Below are 22,692 nucleotides of genomic sequence, written 5' to 3' on the forward strand. Positions count from 1 at the left end.
AAAGCAATGTTAAAAATGCCAGAAAATATACACACAGAAGCTTAGGAAAGAACAGATGTGGAGATGGGAAATAAAGTTCAGTTCATGACCAACAATGCCAAAAGGGAAATAAAGGTCAGCTATTCTGATATAATTTTATGAAACAAAAATTCAAGGGTAGCAGAAACATCTCTGGGGTAGAGATTCCATGGTTTATGTACCCTGAGTACCCACTGCACACCCAGGTCAGCGGTCACAGCCTAGGTCAGGTGTACCCTGCAAGTCAAACCCATTCCCTATCTGTCCCTAAGTTACATCTGCTCCTTTGCAGCTTCCTGAAATACTTTTAATAGAAGCAAAGGTCTTTCATTGTATCATATTGGTAAAATAATACTCTTAATATAATGTTTTGATTTAAATACAATCACTTAACAAAGTAACAACTTTAAACCAGTAGAGTCAACAGTTTCTCCATCCTGATGGGGAGCACAGAAAAGGACAGGAAATGCCATGAAAGGGAAGAGAAGAAGACAGGAAAGGCATACAGGGCAGAAGACAGCTCCTGCAGACCCCACACCGGTCCATGGGGTCCGTGCTAACGAGGGAGGTTGGGACGAAACCAGGTTGCACACTCAAGCATTTTGTTCTTGCAGCTGCAAGCTCAGACAGTTTGGCTTTATATGACCTACAAAGATGATTTTAATTTTACTTCCATCTTTTTATTACAAACATTTTCTTCCAATTTTTTATGGTGAACTTTTGAAATACATAAGAAAGCTGAAAGCAAAATAAATATCCTACTCGTAGATTCAACAATTTTTAATATTTTACCACATTTGCTATATCTACATATGTGCAAATATATTCATTTACTTATACTAAATTTAGATATATTTGCTTTATTATATTTAGATATATTTACTGTTTTATTTTTGGTTGAACCATATTTTTTTTGTTGTTGAAAATATCTTTTTTTAATTGAAGGAAAAAAATTTTTTAATTGAAGTACAGTTGATTTACTATGTCATGTTAGCTTCTGGTGTACAACACAATATACATATATGTATATATGTTATATATGTATATATACGTGTATAATACATATATGTCATGTGTACACATACATAACTGAATATTTTCCCTTTTTCAGATTCTTTTCCCTGATAGATTATTACAAAATATTGAGTATAGTTCCCTATGTTATACAGGAGGTCCTTGTTGATTATGTTTTATATTCAGTAGTGTATATAGGCTTAGTCCTAACCTCCTAATTCATAACCCACCCACCCTACTACACCCTACTCCCTCCCCAGCCGGCCCATCTGAACTATTTTAAACTAAGATGCAGACATCCTAACACTTTATCCTTACATAAACCAGCACGAATCTACTAAAAATAAGAACATTCTTCTACTAACCACTTAGTAATGCCAAAGAAAAGGTAACAATAATTCCACACCAATATCCAGTATCCAGTCCATATTCAGATTTTCAATTATCCTCACAAATGTCTTTGACAGCTATTTGCTTTTAACTAGGATCTAATCGGAGAAGGCAATGGCACCCCACTCCAGTACTCTTGCCTGGAAAATCCTATGGACGGAGGAGCCTGGTAGGCTGCAGTCCATGGGGTCGCTGAGGGTCGGACACAACTGAGCGACTTCACTTTCACTTTTCACTTTCATGCATTGGAGAAGGAAATGGCAACCCACTCCAGTGTTCTTGACTGGAGAATCCCAGGGACGGGGGAGCCTGGTGGGCTGCCGTCTATGGGGTCGCACAGAGTCGGACACGACTGAAGTGACTTAGCAGCAGGATCTAATCAAGGTTCATGTACTGCATTTGGCTGTCATGTCCAAGGACAGCCGCTCCCTCCATTTTATCCAATGACTGTTGACTTTTTGAAGAGACTAGGCCAGTTATTCCCTGGTGGCTCAGATGGTAAAGTGTCTGCTTACAATGCAGGAGACCCAGGTTCGATCCCTGGGTTGGGAAGATCCTCTGGAGAAGGAAATGGCAACCCATTCCAGTACTCTTGCCTGGAAAATCCCATGGACGGAGGAGCATGGTAGGCTACAGTCCATGGGGTCGCAAAGAGTCGGACGTGACTGAGCAACTTCACTTCACTTCACTTCAGGCCGGTTATCTTACAGAATGTTCTACAGATTTGCACAGAGATTGTTTTTAAAGAACTACCACCAAGGGACTTGGTTCCTGAGGATATTACTGTGACATCATTCACCAACATGAAATAATCCTCTGATAGGTCAACTGTAGAGTGAAAACTCTGGAACTTTAACGTCAATGGTAAAGTTAAATAATGTTCTATTTCCATGATAATATGCGGCTTTTAATTATAATATCACTAATAAGGGGTAGTATAAATTGACATGAATTATTTTAGGGAGTGAAATAATTGAAAGAAATAAATAATGAAAAATACAAATGGCATTATGCCCAAGAATTCCTGACGCTTGACCCCGGCAGACTTATATTCCTGGGATTACCCAATTGCTTAAGCAAACACCACCAGTAATTTGCTAAGGGTACAAAAATATGAGAAAGAACATTTGTTAGTTAACTCTAAATCCTTTTTAAAGTTCTTCAGAAAGCACGTATAAAATTGGGCCAGTAACGTCTATAACCTTGATACATATAACCTTGACTTTCTATTTTTTCTGTGTACCAGCCAACAAAAAATGAATATAAATTTTAAAATTACAAAGAACATGAAAAAGAAATGAACTACAACAGATTTCTGATTCTTGCCATGCATACATGTATTGGTGTGATGGAGACTGCAGGCACCCTTCTGGGGTCAGTTAAATCCCGGGGCTATTTCCAAATCTGAACAGACTCAGAAGCCTATCAAATTTTCACCGAGGGACCAAAGTACAAAGCAAAAATATATCTGAAATATATGTCTGTGGGTCTTGAATGAATCAGCTCACAGAAAACACTGTACCAGGCCTAGACTAATTGTGACACTATTCACTCTGTGGAAGAATTCTCCAACAGGTCAACTGCAGTGGAAAAAACCTGGAACTATAACGTCAAATAGTAAAGTCTTTTCACAAATGAAGTTACTTGTAGGAGGAAAAAAGCAACTGCAGCTTCTGTGTCTTAAACAGATCGTGAAATAGCTATGTAACCAGCATTATGTACATGTGAAAATGACAGATAGACCATAAGTCCTTACCGTGTTAAAGTATCTGACGATTTTTCTAATTCCTCACACTCCATGTGAAACACACTAGAAAAAGAATCCTGGAAACAGAGCAACAACACATACTGAGAAATAAGTTTGAGAATACACTGAAAACTACCTAGACACACAGACATACAAGTCTGTGGAACTGAGACACCACTTCTTGTATTTTTTCACTTTCTCAGACAAAACTGACCCAAGTACTTACTTCATGACACTCTCAAACCTACTTCCCGTTACTAAGAACCATGCTCCTATTGTTTCTGATACTGACCTACAAAAGTACTTATTTGAGTACTACTTGTTTTTGCTTTTCTACCAGTTGTTAATGAACATGTTAGCTTCAAATTTTCTCTATATTTATTCAAAATCCTCAAGTTTTAGCCTTTATGCATATATTCACTGCTATTCTTGGATCTTTTTTTTTTTTTAAAAGACACAATTCAATAATATTTTATGAATTATTAAATTATGAAGATTTTAGCAACAAAGGGATGTACTTTTGAAGTTAAACTGAAAAGCAGCATACATATTTACACCCATACTATAACTGAATAAAAAACTGGAAGGAAACAAATAAAACATGATATGCATTTAATGTGGGAACAGAAGAAATGAGTAACATTTTTTTCTTGTTCACATTTGGATTTTTGCTCATGTGTTGAAATGTTTTTTATAAAAAAATACTCACAGTATAAATGAACATCAAGTCACTTAATTGCTACCCCCAACAAATTAAGTCTTTAAAAAGTGAGCAAAACAGATTAATGGGCATACTGCTGAGCTATACTTTAAAGCAACTCTGATACCAGTCAGTTGCTGCCATGATAGCTGTTAACTGGTAGAAAGATAAGCTGAATGTTAAATAAAGTGATATTTAAATGGTCTAAAAAGGGAGTGCCCTTGTGTATAACTTTCAAAAACTAAATGACAAAGAGCAGTCACAGAGCAAAAATGGTGAACTGACATACTGCATTAAATTCAGACCTGAACTTCAGAAGGATAGCTACAATCTTGTAATTATCTCTATATTAAGGAATTTATAACTGAGTGAAAATATTTTAAGTAATTTCCATGAGAATACTGATTATCTTACAGCACAGTGAATTCTCATTTGATTTCCTATTAATGAGAGTTATACACACACAAACACAATGATTCAAATAACGCTATAGCACACAGTCCTATCTAATAAAATAATTAAAATTTTTAAATATAAGTATTAAAAATCTTTTTTATAATTAAAATATATTTTATTTATATTTATAAAAAATAATTTTTTTCAATAAAATAATAGAAAAAACTATTATTTTTCTCCCCCCATGCATGCATGCTAAGTCACTTCAGTCATGTCTGACTCTTTGCAATCCTATGGACTGTAGCTCATTTCTCCACCCCCCCCCACCAAAATCAATTCAAATATCCTATACAGATTGTAATTGACTTTATGCAAGAATCCCTATTTTCTTTCCTAACCCACCAATGAAGAGCATGTTCTAAGGGTCTAAAGGAAAAAGAAAACAAACAACTACATCAAAAAGAAATATACCAAAAGCAGTGATTCATCAGTTAAGAAGGAAAAGAAACTGCAGAAAAGAAAACGGCCTTAGGCCAAAGGTGCTGATGCTCACAGCAAGGTCAGCTGACCTGTAAGTAAGCAGCACTCTATGAGAATACGCCATCTTTCCACACAGATCTTACTGCTTTACATGAAAATCAATGGCTTGAAATCTACCACTTAGAATACTTAAGCAACTTTCCCTGGTGGGAAGAATTTGGGACTAACAGGTACCTTTAACAGCACTGCCTCCATTGGGCCAAGACTTATGATTTCCACACAATCCCATTCCACTCAGAATAAACAGGCAGAACAGGTTTACCTGCTCACAGCAAGAGGGCACCACTATTCCTGGGCAAAAAAGGCCCGTACACTGTCATGACGCTGCACTTCTCCATCAGGGTAGTGCAGCCCTGATGAAAGCAGCACGCTGACACTCCCGTGGTGACTGCTCAGCGGACGGTCGACAAGGTGAGGGTGCACCGGGGCGTCCTCCAACCTCACCTCTACCCCCTTCCAACCAAACAACGCATGCTTTAATCAGCTTTACATAAACAACCATGTTCAGTTGGACTTGAGAGGGAGTTCTGAGGCCAACATGAGGTTTAAAAGCAGTGCTTTAAGGACCACAAGCTTCTGTCTTTCTAAAAATAAAAAAGTCATACTCTGTACTCACGGAGCAATCTTCATCCACTATGAAAATGGTGCATTTCTGCACCTGCATGAAAGAGATAATAGTGGCAGCTATTTTCTTTAGAATTACTTCTAATGATTGTTGTTCTTCAAAAATTAAGCTAGCAAGGTCAAGCAGCACCTAGACAAAAAAATTAAGAGCTCTGATTTAGTAATTATTAAAGCAATACAATGACTTATATGGGTTGTAAGTGGTTTATATATAATCTAACAAATTAAAACCAAGTTTAAAAAGAAAACTTCCTATTGATTGTTAGTACAATTAGTACAGTGGTTACGATCGGATTCTGAAGTCAGAGCCAAGAGTTTTTAATTCTGGTTTCTCCTCCTGCAGGCTTTGTGATCTAGTTTCTTGAAAATGAGAAAAACAGTACCAAAATTATGGGGCTGTTGTGAAGACTAAATAAGTTAACATCGAACAGTGTCTGATACATAAAACACAATATTGTTTTTGTTGATCCAAACTTCTGAGATCAACATTTACCAACATTGCCAACATTTTCACAGAATAAATGTTTTCCTAAATAAACAAAATTTTCAGAGTTCCTTTCATGTTTTTCCTGATAATTTCTCTTTCCTTTAACTCCAGAGAATTTCATCTAGTCTCACAGGACTACCTGTGCATGGAGGGGAGAGAAAGGGTTATTATTTAAGATTTACCAGAAGCAATACTATGCCAGGGGAGGTCTGAAAGATGAGCAGGAATTATTCAGTTAGGAATAATTATTGAAGTTAGAATAGTTATTGAAGAATAGTCATTGAAGTTAGGAAGGAAAATATCACAGTCAAAAAGAACTACATTGAGAGAAATTGGCATATTGTATGTTTTGATCAAATTTTTTAAGAATACAGAGTGTAAAGGGGAAAACTAAGCAGATGATATTGCAGAGGTAAATGGAGAAAGAATCCCAAAAGCCCCGTCTTTTGAAGCCATTTGGACTGTGATGGATTGCAGTAGAGAAGGGACAAGATCACCTCATTTTCATAAAAAGAAGACTGGATTAATGAGTGGTGAGACTGGAGCAGGGAGATGTTAGGAAGATGCTGCAGTTGAAAGCCATGGAAAGTCCACTGTCTTATTAACACAAGTTCTAAAAAGAGAAATTAAAGGGTAGGGGGATGAATTATCAAAGAAATAATGAAAAAGAAATACATAAAACCTAAGGGCTTACATCTCCAGACTGAAAGGAATGACCAGGTACAAGCATGATGAATAAAAACAAGAATCATATTGTGAAATTTAGTTACAAGAGCAATGACAAAGAAATAATCCCAAAAGCTTATAGATAAAAAAAGAGCTCCAGGAATCAGAACAATATCAATGCTGGCAGAAGACAAAGCATTATCTTTAAATTCTGAGAAACATTTTTCAATGCAGAAGTTTATACCCAGCCACACTGGCAGGATGTTATAATAAATATTTTTATACATGTAAGGTGCTCACATCACAATACGTGTTGCAAGTAGTTAATTAAGAATGTGCTACAACAGAACAAAGGAGTAAACTGAGAAAGAAGGAGTTCTGGGATCCAGTGGATAACTAATGGAGTCTTCCTAAGAAAACAGTGAGGGAAAGTTCTACCATGAACCCTGCACAGCAGGCATGAGGAGAAACAGGTTTGCTTGAAAGGAGAAAGAAAGAGAATCTCAATCTGGAGATTCTACATAAAAAAGAAGAACTCCAGAGAATGCCTAAATAATGGAGAGTTTGTGGGGGGAGAGCAATAACTTGAGGCTACACCAGTGCAAACAGTTCAAGGAAAAAGGAATAAATTTCAGAATCAACAAGAACAACTAAATTATATAACAAAGGTAATATGAGCAATATTTATATCGCAGTACTTATAAATACTTTATTTTAAATTGCAACTTTGGAATTAATCCAGACAAAGCTTTAGAAAAGTTCATCATGGTCGTAGAACAATACAGTTCTTCCTCAATTTACGATGGAATCACATCTTGATGAATCCATTGTAAGTTAAAAATACTGCAAGTCAAAAATCTGTTTAATATACCCAACCACCTGAACATCACAACTTAGTCCAGCCTACCTTAAACATGCTCAGAACACTTACATTCGCCCACGGCTGAGCATGATCATCTAACACAAAGCCTATTTTATAATAAAGTATTGAATATCTAATGAATTTACTCAATACTGTACTAAAAGTGAAAACTGGAATGGCTGTGTGGGAAACAGAATGGTTTGAAGTTGCTTACCCTCATGATGGTGTGTCTGTGAGCTTTGGCTACTGCCGCTGCCCAGCATCATGAGTATGTGTCACTATCCCAGGAAAAGAGCAATATTCAAAGTGTGAAGTATGGCTTCCACTGAATGTGAATAGCTTTTGCACCATCACAAAGTTGAAAATGTAAGTCTAAATAAGCAGTGTAAATTGAAGACCATCTGTATACATGTTATCAGTGTGGACAACATAAAAGAAGAAGTCTAGATAGGAAAAGCAGAGGTAAGGAGTAGTAATTGGGAAGGAGAGATGAGGGATGTTAAGATCCTTATCTTATACAGCAGGGAATCAAGAGATGACATCTCTAAGTGATAATATAAGAACTAAATCCTTAATATTACAAGTGCAATTCATTCAATAACTTAAAACAGTGACATCATAATACTGGTACCATGATGACAAAGGGTGGTGTAAAGTTAAAAGCAAATCTTTACCTGTTAACAGTGATAAAGCAATAGCTCACAGAAAAATACAAAATGGAAAAAATATCTATCAGAACAAACAGTAGAAACAGTTAAAATATTTAGAAACTGAATCTATATGATATATATATAATATAAAAATTTAACCATTTTCTTAAAAAGAATTTCTATACTCTCTCTTTATAATCAGACTTGCCTGATTTCTCTTGTTCTCCAGCAGTGAAGTCTCATAGAGTTGAGCATTATGAAGAACAATTCCACAAAATGCCAAGTAAGCAGCAAAGTCCTAGAAAACAGACAACAGCCAAGTTAAGAACTGTCAATAAACCTGTCTTGTTATATTGCTGGAAACAGGAACAACATCCAAAAATATTTATAGTTCAAATAAATATTAAAAAACCAACAGCATCAAATAAACACAGTAGATGTTTATTCTGCATAAATTTAGAAACTGATGCAAATCAAGTGTTAGCTAAATGATACAATCAGTAGATGATAAATGTTAATAAAGTTGCCTAATGTCATAAAATAGTTGTAAAATAAGCAAGGAGAAAGAGAGGAGACAGAGATCTCTTTACATGATTTGATATTGAAATTCACTTTATGCAAAAGTTGGTGTAGTCTCTAAATGATACTAAGACTTGGATTAAAGCTAAGACTACAAAAATAGTCCGTACTTTATTACCAGGGCAAACTGAAAGCTCACATACTTGTTAGGAGAATACTGGCAACCGCAGTCCCATACTAAATTGCAAATATTAAATATATTCTTTTAAACACGGGCCTATCACCCTCACGATACTATACCAAGGTGATGTGTTCACAGTTATACTAATTACTGATTAAAAGAAGTGGCATATTTTATTCACAATCATGAATTTATTCTGCCAAGAGATGATACAGACTAAGAATGACAATCTTTCAAGGGGGGTTTACCTGAATGGATTATAGACAAAAAATGGAATAAACAGCCAATCTAGGACAGTGTTTCCCACCAAATATTCTCAGATGTCATTAAGAGAATAGGAGACTAGATGACTACTACACATTTAAAAAGGTACTTGCTATGTTCCGAAGCAATTAAGACATGGGGACCAGCACCAGTGTCAATACAGCCTACAGCAGGAGACAAAAATAACTCTGTCTTATTGGAATGTCTTCCAAAAGTTCCTACTCATTTTCAGTGGAGGGACAGAAATAGCAATGGGCTTAAAGAGGAAGAATTCAGTGGGTGCCATGATATACATATAATTACATATCCAGGAAGAGAAATAATAAAACCTACAGACAGAATGAAGTTATAAACAGGTTTAAGGGCTTCCGTCCTTAAAACGCAAAACACATCGATGTGGTGCAAGGAAACTATCCCTCCAGAGTTGGACGAGAAACGTAATAAAATAATGCTGACTGCCACTCTTTCTGAAGCTAAATTCACATCATCCAGCCTGAATTCACACCTTGGCGCCCCATCGTCTGTGTGCAAAGCTTATAAAATGTTCTGAAATTTGCTTCACCAGGAAGCAATTCCAATTTTTAGCAGACCTGGAGTGCTGAACTTGGAGCAGTGCTTTAGGGTTTTGTTTTTTAACTTAATGTTGAATTTCTTTATAGCAGTGATGAAAAGTAAATGGGAGAGTTAAAATACCATGTCACTCTCTAGATAGCCCCAGCATGCACACAGCCTTGAGGCAGGCTTGGGGGCGTGGCGAGGCAGGCTTGGGGGCGTGGTGAGCAGGGGTCGGGCTGGGGCGGGGGTTCTGTTGACTGAGGACCACAGGTCAGTACTGATTTAGCCAGAGGAAAGAGACCCCTCTGAACATTTCAGATCCTTTCAAACCATACTGCTTTTGTGATCAACAGTTTTGACAATCACTTATTCCAAAGGTCTATACACTCTAAAGAGAAAACATCTTCCTAAATTGAGATCATACCAGGCACAAGTTTTGGTACCTTTTCATCTTTTTCAGTGAATGTCCCACCATTTCCTGATTTCTTGTTGATGGCCTGGGCTACACCAACAACCTGGTTTAAGAAGAGAACATTGACAATTTCATTGACAGAAATTATTGGTATAAATTCACCAAAGTGTGTTTACAGAAGAATTTCTACATGTGCTTTAAAATAACAATAAGCTATAAAATTAAAACAATAGCTACAAAGTTAAATCCCTCAGCATTTAAACTAGTTCCCTAGCATTTTGTAATTTTTTTTTCCTCATAAGAGTTCAAATGTTTCTAATTTCTTGAGTCCCAAACTATATTTTATTTTGGAATTTCATGCTGCTCTGTGAAAAGAAATTTATTGGCAATCACTTTTATTGTGAATAATTTTCATGGCTTTTTAATAAAAAAATAAACACAATTTATATTACCTTTCAATAAAATATATGACAAAATGAACATTTTATATTGGTTTTAACTATAATATTTCAAATGGGCTAAATGTTATTTTATTGCAAATGAAACAGGACCAATGGCCCAGTCACAGAATTTAACATACAGGAGAACCAATTAGGGTAAAAATAATTCCTAATGTAGGAACATTGTCTAACTTCTTTGGAAATTTCTGACCTTGAAAATTATCTTACCATCAACAGACTTATTTCGGGGGAAAGAAGTTTTATTGAAAAATCAAATAAGAAATTAACAGACTGAGCATGATTTCAAATCAGAAGGTGTTTGAAAGATAAACTATATCTTAAGAAGACTGAGCTAAACTCTGGAAATGTGCTTTATATTTCCACAAAACACTTACCAAGAATCCTAAGAACCTTCTCATCTTCCTGCTTAAAGTATATTTTACTTACTCATTTAGTTCCAACTTAGTTTCCATTATTAACTCAGTTTTATAAAGACTTTCAACTTCCTTTTGCTTCCTCTTTAATACTAAAAGTTCCACTCTTTCCTTCCTTCTGCAATTTAATTAGTGGAAAAAGCTATTATCCTCTAAATGATTATATTTGAGGAATAAAGTCCTTAGTTTTGTGTGGACAGTTCATCCTTTTTTCTTAGCTCATCCTAGTCCCTTAGCTTTAAGAAATGGAAACAAAATTCCTCTCTAACACAGCAGAGGAAGGAAGGGGAAACACATTCTTGTCTGATGCCGTTTTCTGCTCTTCTCAACACATTTCTTCCCCACCCCATGACAGCGTACAAGGATGTTGACTTTTAAAAAGCAGAATCATTCAATTATCCTGTACCTATTTTACACTCGTTAGTTCTTGGCCAACAGATTTCTCAAGGCTCCAATCTCAATGACTAAATGCTTACAAAAGCTTCTGTCTAAGGTCAGAACATCAGGATTGCAGCCAGACACATTCACTGAAATACAACTGATGGGAGCCTCTTTAAGGCCTGGGGTCTAATACACAGTGCTGCCAGTGGAACTGGATGACTTTAAGTCTTCGTTCTTTTACTCAAAATATTGTGGGGCCTACTGTGTACCAAGGAGCGATTAAAAACTGGAAGAAAGGCTGGCTGGACGAGCTCAAGAATGGGTGATATATAAACATACACTTAACAGCACAAAGAATGACAGGATTACTTTTATAACCACAGATTGCTAAGAGCCCAGAAGGGTGACCAAATATGCATAAAAGAGAGAGTTTCTCACAAATGATGACATGTGAGTTTTTGTCTTTAATAAATCATTTGATAAAAGATGTAAATCTCCACTTTAAAGAAAATGAGATTAAAACAGATAAAGAGACTGTTATGCAAACCTCCTCAGATAATTGTACAGTAAAAAAAAAATGTATCCATGTGCTATTTGTATCTGGAACCATAACTAATGAGACAATGTACTAATAAGCAAGACAATTTTCAACCAACACAACAGTGTTCAGGTAGTTCAATAACTATCTTCCATTTTGAGAACTTCTATTTGATTTTTTTTTCCAAACCTGCCTGTATCTCCTCCTCCTCCTTTTTCCTTTAAATACTAGTACCAGTTGTCCTTCATCTTTTGGAACACACTTTTGAGCATAAGTCCATCCCCCGTCCCCTGAAGAATGAAGTGTCGGGCACACAACTTGCTCCTGACCTGGCGCTGCACTCAGGGTGTGAATCTGAGCTCTATACCCTGCGGGGCACAAGCCCGGCTCTCACCAGCCACTGGGGTCTCTCCTTTCTCCTCCAACTGCAGTCAGAGGCAAGTTTCCCTGCTACTGCTTCTGGCCACAAGTGGGGTTCTCTTGGCCTGGTTCCATGGATGGAACCTTCATAGGCCTCGGCTTCCCCTGGGAGCTTAGTCCCTTCCCTCCCCGCACCGTGCCTGCAGAGGGGACTCATCCCCTCCCGCCGCTCTCTGTTACCCATAGACATTCTTCTTACCACCCCGAGTCTCATGCCTCTATACGCCATCTGGACTTTGGTCACTCATGTTGCTTACCCTGAGTTCCCCTCCTTCTTTCCGATACCTGTGTTTTCCCTTTCTTGAGATCATCTGTCATTTTAAAAATTGCTTTTGGTGAAATTTCATCCTCCACTTGTTTGCAGAATAGGGATGGGGTGGGGTGGTGTTCTGCATTTGTTCTGTCTGGCAAACTGACCAGAAATCTTGTTCACAGGCTTTAAAACCTACCATGTACACCATGAATACCAGCTCTTTCCTATATTTAATTTTGTTTCCTTAGCATTACAACAAGATATTAATCATTAGGCAACTTTATGGAATAAGGACTTCCAATGATGAATTTTCCATCCTTTGTGGTAACCAGTTATTTCTCTTACTAATAATTTTATAGATTTAGATAGAGAGGTTAATTTAAGGGATGATAAATTAAATATAATTAATATATTCTTTCAAAAAAACAGGCAAGTTCTTTCAAGAGACTGTTAGACTGGGAAAATACAATACTCACATGTGCCTCAATACCTAGATGGATGACATTTTTAAAACAGCACTGATAAAGACAACAGATAAAAATCCGAGAAAAGGTACACTGTTTGTCCAAGGTGATGTAAGACAGTAAAAGACCAGAAGACTTTGATTCTCTAAATTTCATGGAGCCCAGCCAAGTGTGTACCCCATGTCCTCCTCGTGTTAATAAAAAGTCTTTCTTTTTTCTACCATCTTTTGCTCCTTTCAACAAATTAGTTAATTTTCTTCAAGACAAGGTTTTTAATGTCAGTTTACAAGGACAGCTTTTATTCAAAGTATTTGTCAGACCTCATATCTGAGAGGCAAAGCCCCTAAACATGTTAGTTTCTATATCAGAAACCCAATCGCTTCTGCTTACCCGCTGGCTACCTACCTGCAGGGCCCTCAAACACCAATGCTTTATGCTATTTTTTAAAGCATCAAGAAGCTTCTCGGTTTTCTATTTCACTGGCACTTTTTAGAGCATAAATGCATATCATGTCCTCACAGGGTCAAGTGTTCTTTTAGGAATGCAAAGGGCAAGACTTGACTCTGGCTGGGTGACAATGAGGAATGTGACAGCTGGTCGCTGCAGGGACAAGCGATTGTCGCCATAGCGAACTACTTCTTCCTCCATCAGCAGCTGCCCCAACCTTCACTGAGGCCATACATTAGTTTCTACGCTTCTCCCTGCTCCTCGTTCCAGGGGATGCTCGGCATGGAGGCTAAAAGCCAGAGAGAGAAGGAAAAGGCTCTACAATCCTAGCTGTCTCTCTCTCCCACCAGCAGAATGTCTCTATCATTATGACGTGATTCCAGACCATCTACAACCTGAGCTGAAAACCTAACTTCACCAAGAAAACAGGAACTTGATGCAGACAGAAGACAGTGGAGAGTTCTCCCTAGTGCTCTTCCTCAAGCTTTCCCAACTCAGTCATTCACTCAGCAACAAATATTTCATTCAACAGATAATTAATAAGCACCATGAATGTCCCAGTCAGTGCTGTAGACAATGAAGAGGGCACAGTAGTGAACAAGACAGATACAGATCTGGTCTTCACGGAGCTGGCGTTCTGGTCAGGCTGTTACACTTGGAAGGGAATCCTACTCCCGTGCTCTTGCCCACACCTCTTATACTGACAAAATGAAACAGACAGGTTGACCTGACCACTCCAGGCTTTTTCACCTCTTTTCCAAATCCTAGGCAATCAGCAAATGATGGCTTTGTTCCATGCGGTAGGCAAGATAAAGACCTACAAGGATGTCCCATCCTACTCCCTGGAACCTACGACTATGTGACGTCAAATGACAAAAGCGATTTGGCAGATATGACTAAGTTACATATCTGGAGACTATCCTGAATAATCTGGGTGTTCCTAATGTAATCAGAGGGCTTTCCCAATGGCTCAGTGGTAAAGAAACCACCTGCCAATGCAGGAGACTCAGGTTCCATCCCTGGGTTGGGAAAAATCCCCTGGAGAAGGAAATGGCGATGCACTCCAGTATTTTTGCCTGAGAAATCCCATGGACAGAGGAGCCTGGCAGGCTACAGTCCATGGGGTCACAAAGAGTCAGACACGACTGAGCAACTAAGCACATACAATGTAATCACAAGAATCCTTATGACCGAAAGTTTGAGGCAGGCAAGTCAGAGTTAGAGATTTTAAGGTGCAGCTGCAGGTTCTGAAGATGAGGAAGGGGCCACAAGCCAAGTGCTGCAGGCAGCCCACTGAAGCAGAAAAGGTAAGAGGATAGATTTCTTCTCTAGAGACTCCACAGAGAAACACAGCCCTGCTGACACTTTGTGCCAGCCTGCTGAGAACTATTTCAGACTCTGACCTCCAAAACTCTAAGATAATACATTTGTGTCGTTTTAAGCATTGAAATCCCAGTAGTTTTTTCACGGCAGCAGTAAGAAACTAATACATTCCGTTAGCATTAATCTCACATGCTCCTGTTCCTCTGCACTCTTCCTCACCCCATATCATATCTTGTGCTTCACCATTTAAATCCTCACTTTCTTTGAAAGCCCTGACATCTCACTGCTGCTGTTTTCTTACCTTCAGTCCACCCTTGACACTTACGCCAAACTTATAGTGTTCTTCTTGGAACACTATTTTGCACACAAAAATAATCTCAATGGTTCCATCCATCCATCTATAGGACAAAAAAAACGGAAGATTCTGATTCCATACACTCCACATCAACTAAAATCACTTACAAGGGTCTTTGACACAGAATACCACAATGACCTTGGCGCACATCATCCCTTGAAAAATTTTCTTCCACTTTCTCAACTGAGGCTGTCTCCCAAAAGCTTGCCTTCAAAGTCCTTTGAGATTCTGTGTGGCAGTTAAGTGTGCCATAATCTGGTGATGAGGCATTCTCATTTTTAACCTCATTCCTTCTACTTACATCCTAAATTTGCAACACAATTGTTTCCTAAGGACATGATTTATATCTTATGCCTATGGAAGCATCAATACTTGACATTGTTCTCAATGCCTCATAGATAATTGCTGTTGATGATAAGGGAAGAAGGGTCAAAGAAATCAAGTTTTTTAGGGTGACGTACTTACTGAAGTTTTGGTGCTAGTGGTAAAGAACCTGCTTGCCAATACAGGAGATGTAAGAGACATGGGTTCGATCCCTGGGTTGGGAAGACCCCCTGGAGAAGGGCATGGCAACCCGCTCTAGTATTTGTGCCTGGAGAGTCCCAGGGACACAGAAGCCTGGTGGGCTACAGTCCATAAGGTCACAAAGAGGCGGACACGACTGAAGTGACTTACCACACACACACTTACTGGACACTTCACATCTGAATAACATTTGACCATTTTTTCCTCTCTTTTTCCCTTGATATTAAGAGTTCTGTCCTCATACATGAAACTTATGTGGCAGCAAGAAATATACACACTCGGTAAGTCTTTAGCTATGGAGTTGAAAAAAGGACTTTGGAAAAGCATGAAAGAAAAGTCTGAGATTGTTTTAATTTTAAAAATATAGAAAATCACAGAGAATGAGACAGTAAACATCCACCCCTTGTCATCTAAAACAGTAGGAAAGTGAGGCTTGTTAAAACACTGCTTGGTGGGTCCCACCTCCAGAGTGTCGGAGTCAGAGATCTAGGTTGATGCCTGAGAATCTGTTTTACTAAGTTTACTAAAAGTTCTCAGGTGATGCCAAATGCTACTGGTTTAGGGACAAAATATACTTTGACAGCCATTGATATAGAACTACTCAATAGTTGGTAATGTTTCCTCTTTTTAAGTTAAATTATGAAAATATCAAATTGGACTTTTCTCTTCCCAGTCTCATTGTATTTCATGCCAAATGTCTGGGATAGTTGCATTTTTTTGCTATTACAAACAATCCGCAATGAACATATCTTTATAGGACTCTTTGTACACATGTGAGAGCTTTGGGGCTTCCAGGTGGTACTAATGGTAAAGAACCCACCTGCCAATGCAGGAGACACAAGAGACCTGGGTTTGATATCTGGGTTGGGAAGATCCCCTGGAGGAGGGCATGGCAACCCACTCCAGTATTCTTGCCTGGAGAGTCCTATGGGCAGAGGAGCCTGGCGGGCTACAGTCCATGGGGTTGCAGAGAGTCAGACACGACTAGGTGAGACAGTATGCACACACACACGTGAGTTTCTTTGATGAAATCTTTAAAGGATTATAGAATTTTTACCTTTATCATCAGTGCAGAAAAGTTCTGTTAGCCTCACATCCTAACCAGCACCTAGTATGATTGGCTTTTTAATCTTTGTCAATCTGTTGGTAAAAATGTATCTCATTATTGCTTTAATTTGTATTTCCCTGATTACTACAGAGAATGAGCACTTTTAAATTATTATTGGCTATGTTAGTTTTCTTTTTCTGTGTTGCCAATGTGTATCTTTGCTAATTTTGACCTTTTCATTGTTGTTTTAAATTGTCTGGCTTTTTGAGAATCAAAGTTTCTTATTTCTTTAAATGACTGGTAAGACTGACTTTACTTGCTTGTGATCCATTTTATCCAACTGTTATGCACAAGTCCTGCTATACCTATTTCTTTCAAGAGTATGTTTACGGATCTTCCCAGGTTAGGAGACAAGACAAGAAAGATTACAGGAGTGGATGCTTTTACTCTTGCAGCCTGGCTGGCCAAGAAGAGGCAGTCGGGGTGAAGAGAAACTTTTAGGAAGTTGCAAGATATAAACAGCAGTGCCCTGAAGATAACTGGCATCAGAAATACATTATCAATGGCCAGTGGCTCTAATATAGTTAATAAACCCATTCCTGGTAAAAAAAAAAAAAAAAGGAAATTTATAATGGCAAAAAGTTTGCTATTTAAAAAAAGGAGAAGGAAGGGTCTGCAATGTAACAGGTACTTTCTCTGTTAATCCTTCTAATCTTTGTCACAACACTTTTGGGTCGATATGATTACTCCTATTCCATCACAAGAGCAGCTGATTTTCAGAGAAGTTAACCAGGTAGTGCGAGAATGTGGAGACCCCAGTGCTTCTCCAGGTATAACCCCTAAGTCTGTGATCTTTCCACTCTGCAGGGGAGAGTGAAACCAGAATATAAAATTCAGGTTCCTAAGTACTAGGATTCAAATGAGAGGAATCCTGAAGACCAACAGTTTCCCAGTATATCCAGGACTGTTTTCAGATCCAATACATATGCTTATCTTGTTAATGCATGCTTTCCTCAAAGGGAATGAAACAGTTTTAAAATGAGACAAAATCAAATCCAAAGTGGCTGCTTAAAGTTCTGTTTTCTTAGACTCCTTATTATAAATTATTTTTATTTGTGACACGTTTTTATTGCCAAGAACGACTTACATAACATAAAAGTCCTATGTTTCGGGGGAACTAGATAATAAGCAATTTCAAAAATAAGCAGATTATTCAAGAAAAAGAAAAATAAACCTATGGTGATAAAAGTCAGAACTGGGTAGCCCATGGCTCTTGGGCATTGACAAGGGTGATTAAAGTGTTCACTATCTTGACTGGGGTATTACTTACACAGATGTACAAACATTTGTCAAACCTCATCAAATTGTATAATACACAAAGGCTTACATATTTCACTGTATGTAAACTTTACCTTAGTTTCAAAAAGTATTTAAAAGTAAGCTGGTGATTGCTTATGATGTTGTAAGGTGGCGGTCCACGTGCTGAGCTCCCAGCTGCCCTGGTCACAGAGGGACGCGCTGAGGTCCTGACCGTGTGCTCCGTGCTGGCAGCAGAGCAGAGGCTCCCAGATGGCGCCGGAACACATCCACCTTTGGGGGTCAGTAGCTGTCCTGCCCTGGGAACATCCAGTGGGAGTGGTGCCAACCTGAGATTGGATTCCTTCCAGACAAGGGGATGCTGGGCATAATTCTTGATCCAAGTATTTATTCTTATCCCTTTGTGCCAAAAAAAAAAAAAAAATCCTCTTCCCTGCCAAAAGCCAAACTCTGCTACACCAGTTTTTAAGTGATGAGGTGAAGGTCTGAAACCTAGAACCACAGGCACCTGCCGCCTTCTTATTAGACCTCTCTACCCCAGGGATACAGAGATTCAGGTCTGAGACAGAGCAGCACACAGCCGCTGTGAGCGAACTGTCTCCTCTGCCCTTTACAAACTGTAGAGACACAAAGGTTACACAGCAGAAGAGCCTGCTGTCCTTCCCATGGCAGGGAAGGCTCAGCCCTTACTGTTTTTATTGAACTTTCCATTCCTCCATTTGTCTGCCCTTGATCACTGCACAGGGAGGACGCGGACACTGTCTGAGCCTCCGTGAGGTGACAAGCTCTGCAGTGGGCACTGTCACACTCCCTGTCTCACTACGACCCCCGTCAAGCCTCTCACTATTTGCACCTCCCGCTGAAGCTTCACAGACGAGTCACCTTAAGCACAGAGGGGTGAAGAGAGGTTCTTCAGCAATCACTGACCTTAAGCCGGCCCTCAAGACTGAGTTATTTTTTACTACAGTTGTAACTCTCTCCGTTGAACTCTATCTCGCTTGGCTAATTGGGAGCAAGTCCAAAATAACAATAAAAAATTTGTGTACTCAGTATATATTGTATAAATTGCACTTGCACTTTGTATCAGAATAATCATATCACTGTTTAAGCCCACCTTTACACATGTCATTGCCGAAAATGACTTCAGAGCCTGGGATCTATTGAACAGCTAAGATTTATTTTCAGGGAGAGGTCCTGCGTTCTGCCAGGTGCTGGCCTGCAAAAGCACAGGCTTCACCCGGACAGTGCTGCTGGATTTGGATTCCATCAAACCAGGATGGAGTCTGTTCCGGCACTGCCTACACTTACAACAGGTCCGTGCTCACAGTCTGGCTGGATGCTGTTCTAGTAAAGCTCTCTGATAATTACAGGGTAAAGCTGTGTGCCCATAATGTGTACCCAATACACACAGAAGACAAGTAACACAGCAAACTGGCAAAAGGAGAGTTTCATGCATCAGGACACTGAACAGGCTGAACCTCATTTACAAATTAAACCTGGTATCACAGGATTGAGAGAACACCTTCTTAAGGGGAGCTGAACTAAGTGTTTAGATCAGTGTTCTTGTTTCTACTAGCCCATCGAACTGCATCACAGCCAGTTAGATATTCACATCATAGAAGCTAGATATTCACAACATTTAACTGAAGAGATCCAGGGGGAAAATCTGTGTGTGTTTATAATTTTTTTTTACCTTTAACAAATCCTTCACATAGAGAATATAATTTATAGTATTTTATCTCTAAGTGTTTTTTCCTCCAAGACGGAAGGTGAGCCTTAAAAGATAACCTACAGGAAAGCTCAGATGCAGACAGACACCTGTCTCACCAGCAGAACTCAGAGCAGTAGGCGTTAACAGCACAGAGGCATGCCCTCCTCCACACAGCTGTGCACATAATACATCGAGTAATTAACTGGGAATCACTGTTGGCAACTCTGGATTTTATCATTCTATTATTCCAGTCCATAGTTTTGCATTTTTCAAAACTAAAATAGTACAAGAGTTGGTTGTTAGTTACCTTGTAACTATTTCATGGTGAGAAGAATGCAGCCTTAGAATAAGATGACCTGGGTCTGAATTCCAGCCCTCCTACTTTGCAGATATGAAATACTGGGACATTTCCTTAACTTGACCCAGTCCTTAATTCTTCATCTGAGATGGGGATGACGATGTCAACACAAAACAGTTATTTCTGATCTCTAAAGGTTGGCAGGAAGATCCAAGTACTACTGCTATTAACCACGTAGCTTGATTAAATTTCTACTTGAGACCCCTTTTATTTGTCTGTTTCAGTTTCTAGGCTCTGAAATGGCAAAGATATATTTTTTTTAAGTAGATTTCAGGTAAACTAGGTTACTGCATACCAGGCGTGCAGTTTAAATGTCACCCTCTCATCTCCTCGGTAAGCATTCTTGTCTCACCTGGCTCTCATGGAGTCTACAGTCTAGGGAGGTGAAACAAAGAAACCAGTAAGCTGATACATAGCATGCCTAATGGTGACTAGCAAGGATGGAAATAGGTTGATAGTCAATACAGAGGGGCTTTCCAGGCAGCTCAGGAGGTAAAGAATCTGCCTGTCAATGCAGGAGATGCTGGTTCAATCCCTGGATTGGGAAAATCCCCTGGAGAAGAAAATGGCAAGTCACTCCAGTATTCTTGCCTAGGAAATCCCATGGACAGAGGAGCCTGGCTGACTACAGTCCATGGGGTGGCAAAGAGTCGGACTCGGCTGAGCATAGCACAGCGGAGTAGCAGTCAATACGGACGGCGGAAGAACTTCATACCGAGACGTCATCTGAGTAAAAACCTGGAGGAGGGACTTCCGCGGTGCTCCGGGGGTTGCCTCCCAAGCAGGGCATGTGGGTTCGGTTCGGGTTGGGGAACTAAGACCCTATATGCCATGGGGCAACTAGGCCCATGTGCCGCCGCTACTGAGCCTGCGGGATCCAACAAAAGACCCCGCCTGATGCGGCTAAGGCCCGACACAGCGAAAATAAATAAATGAATATTTTAAAACAAACCAAAAAAGCCTGATGGAGATGAGGCAGTGAGCCACGGGGAGAACTAGGTGAAGGGACTTCAACCAAGCAAACAGCTAGTGCAGAGGGCCTGGGGATAGAGCTTACCTGACTCGCTGAGAAAACAGCTGTGCCAGAGAGGACAGGCAGGGAGAGATAACAGGTGAGATCAGAGGGGCTTCGGGGGCCGGATCATAAGGGACCTTTCTTAGAGACTGAAGGGGAAATCCATTGCAAGGTTTAAAGCAGGGGAGAGATGAGATCTAACAAGTTTTATAAAGTGCATTTTGAGACTAGATTGCAGGAAGTCCAAGGCTGGAAGTAGGGACATCAGTTGGGGTGGGAAAGGCTGCTATAATTCAGGTGCTCTGTGCCGATGCGCCAGGGAGGCAGGCGTGCAGGCAGAGAGCACCAGCTGAAGGGAACATCGAGGGTTTTCCTGATGAGCTGGATATATCCTGGGGGGCGGGGGGGATGAATTTCACCTGATTTCAGCTTGTAAGGAATTTAGCTTGAATGGCTGGGACGACAGACAAGTTAACTGTGATGGAGTTGGGTACAGAGCAGGTAGAGAGGGAAGGAAGATCAAGGGTGATGTTTTAGACATGTTACAAGGTAAGGCGAGAACTGCTAGTTCTCATCACTAGCTCTTGCCCCATGGATGTCTTACGGCCCTGCAGAGTGGTTTCCATAGAGTGTGAGGCTGAAGGCTGCAGTGGATTATGCTCCAGTGAGAGGGAGGAATGGAAACAGCAAACAGGGACAGCTCTTTCCAAGAGTTTAGCTCTTGTGGTCATCAGGGAAATGGTGGTCTCTGCAAGGAGATGTGCAGTCCAATGAGCATTTGCTTTTGTTTTTAAGATGGGAGGAATAATAGCATGTTTGTATGAAAAGGAGTACATCAAGGCTGTGTATTGTCACTCTGCTAATCTAACTTATATGCAGAGAACATCATGAGAAATGCTGGACTGGATGAAGCACAAGCTGGAATCAAGACTGCTGGGAGAAATATCAATAACCTCAGATATGCGGAGAAGGAAATGGCAACCCACTCCAGTGTTCTTGCCTGGAGAATCCCAGGGACAGGGGAGCCTGGTGGGCTGCTGTCTATGGGGTCACACAGAGTCGGACACAACTGAAGTGATTTAGCAACAGCAGCAGATATGCAGATGACACCACCCTTATGGCAGAAAGCGAAGATGAAAGTGAAAGAGGAGAGTGAAAAAGTTGGCTTAAAACTCAACATTCAGGAAACTAATATCACGGCATCTGGTCCCATCACTTCATGGCAAATATATGGGAAAACAATGGCAACAGTGACAGACTTTATTTTAGGGGCCTACAAAATCACTGCAGATGGTGACTGCAGCCATGAAATTATAAAACGCTTGCTCCTTGGAAGAAAAGTTATGACCAACGTGGACAGCATATTAAAAAGCAGAGACATTACTTTACCAAAAAAGGTCCGTCTAGTCAAAGCTATGGTTTTTCCAGTGGTCATGTATAGATGTGAGAGTTGGACTATAAAGAAAGCTGAGCACTGAAGAATTGATGCTTTTGAACTGTGGTGTTGGAGAAGACTCTTGAGAGTCCCTTGGACTGCAAGGAGATCCAACCAGTCCATCCTCAAGGAAATCAGTCCTGAATATTCATTGGAAGGACTGATGCTGAAGCTGAAACTCCAATACTTGGGCCACCTGATGC

At 39.6% G+C, this 22,692-nt stretch overlaps 1 protein-coding gene across 5 annotated transcripts in view; it reads right to left on the reverse strand.

Annotated features, from left to right (window-relative positions):
- The window catches only part of PDE5A (phosphodiesterase 5A), a 147,858-nt gene that overhangs the window by 74,306 nt on the left and 50,860 nt on the right, over positions 1 to 22,692 (reverse strand). For all 5 annotated transcript variants that reach the window (XM_086407271.1, XM_086407269.1, XM_086407272.1 and 2 more), the window contains 4 exons: positions 10,057 to 10,128; positions 8,303 to 8,392; positions 5,422 to 5,559; positions 3,179 to 3,246 (listed from right to left, as the gene is read on the reverse strand). In XM_086407271.1, the coding sequence (XP_086263397.1) occupies positions 3,179 to 3,246; positions 5,422 to 5,559; positions 8,303 to 8,392; positions 10,057 to 10,128 (368 nt within the window). The remainder of the gene's footprint in view (positions 1 to 3,178; positions 3,247 to 5,421; positions 5,560 to 8,302; positions 8,393 to 10,056; positions 10,129 to 22,692) is intronic.

The sequence above is a fragment of the Bos grunniens genome, chromosome 6 (assembly GCF_055505025.1).
Source record: "Bos grunniens cultivar Pamir isolate PY7600 chromosome 6, Bosgru_T2T1.0, whole genome shotgun sequence".
In the NCBI taxonomy this organism is placed as follows: Eukaryota; Metazoa; Chordata; class Mammalia; order Artiodactyla; family Bovidae; genus Bos; species Bos grunniens.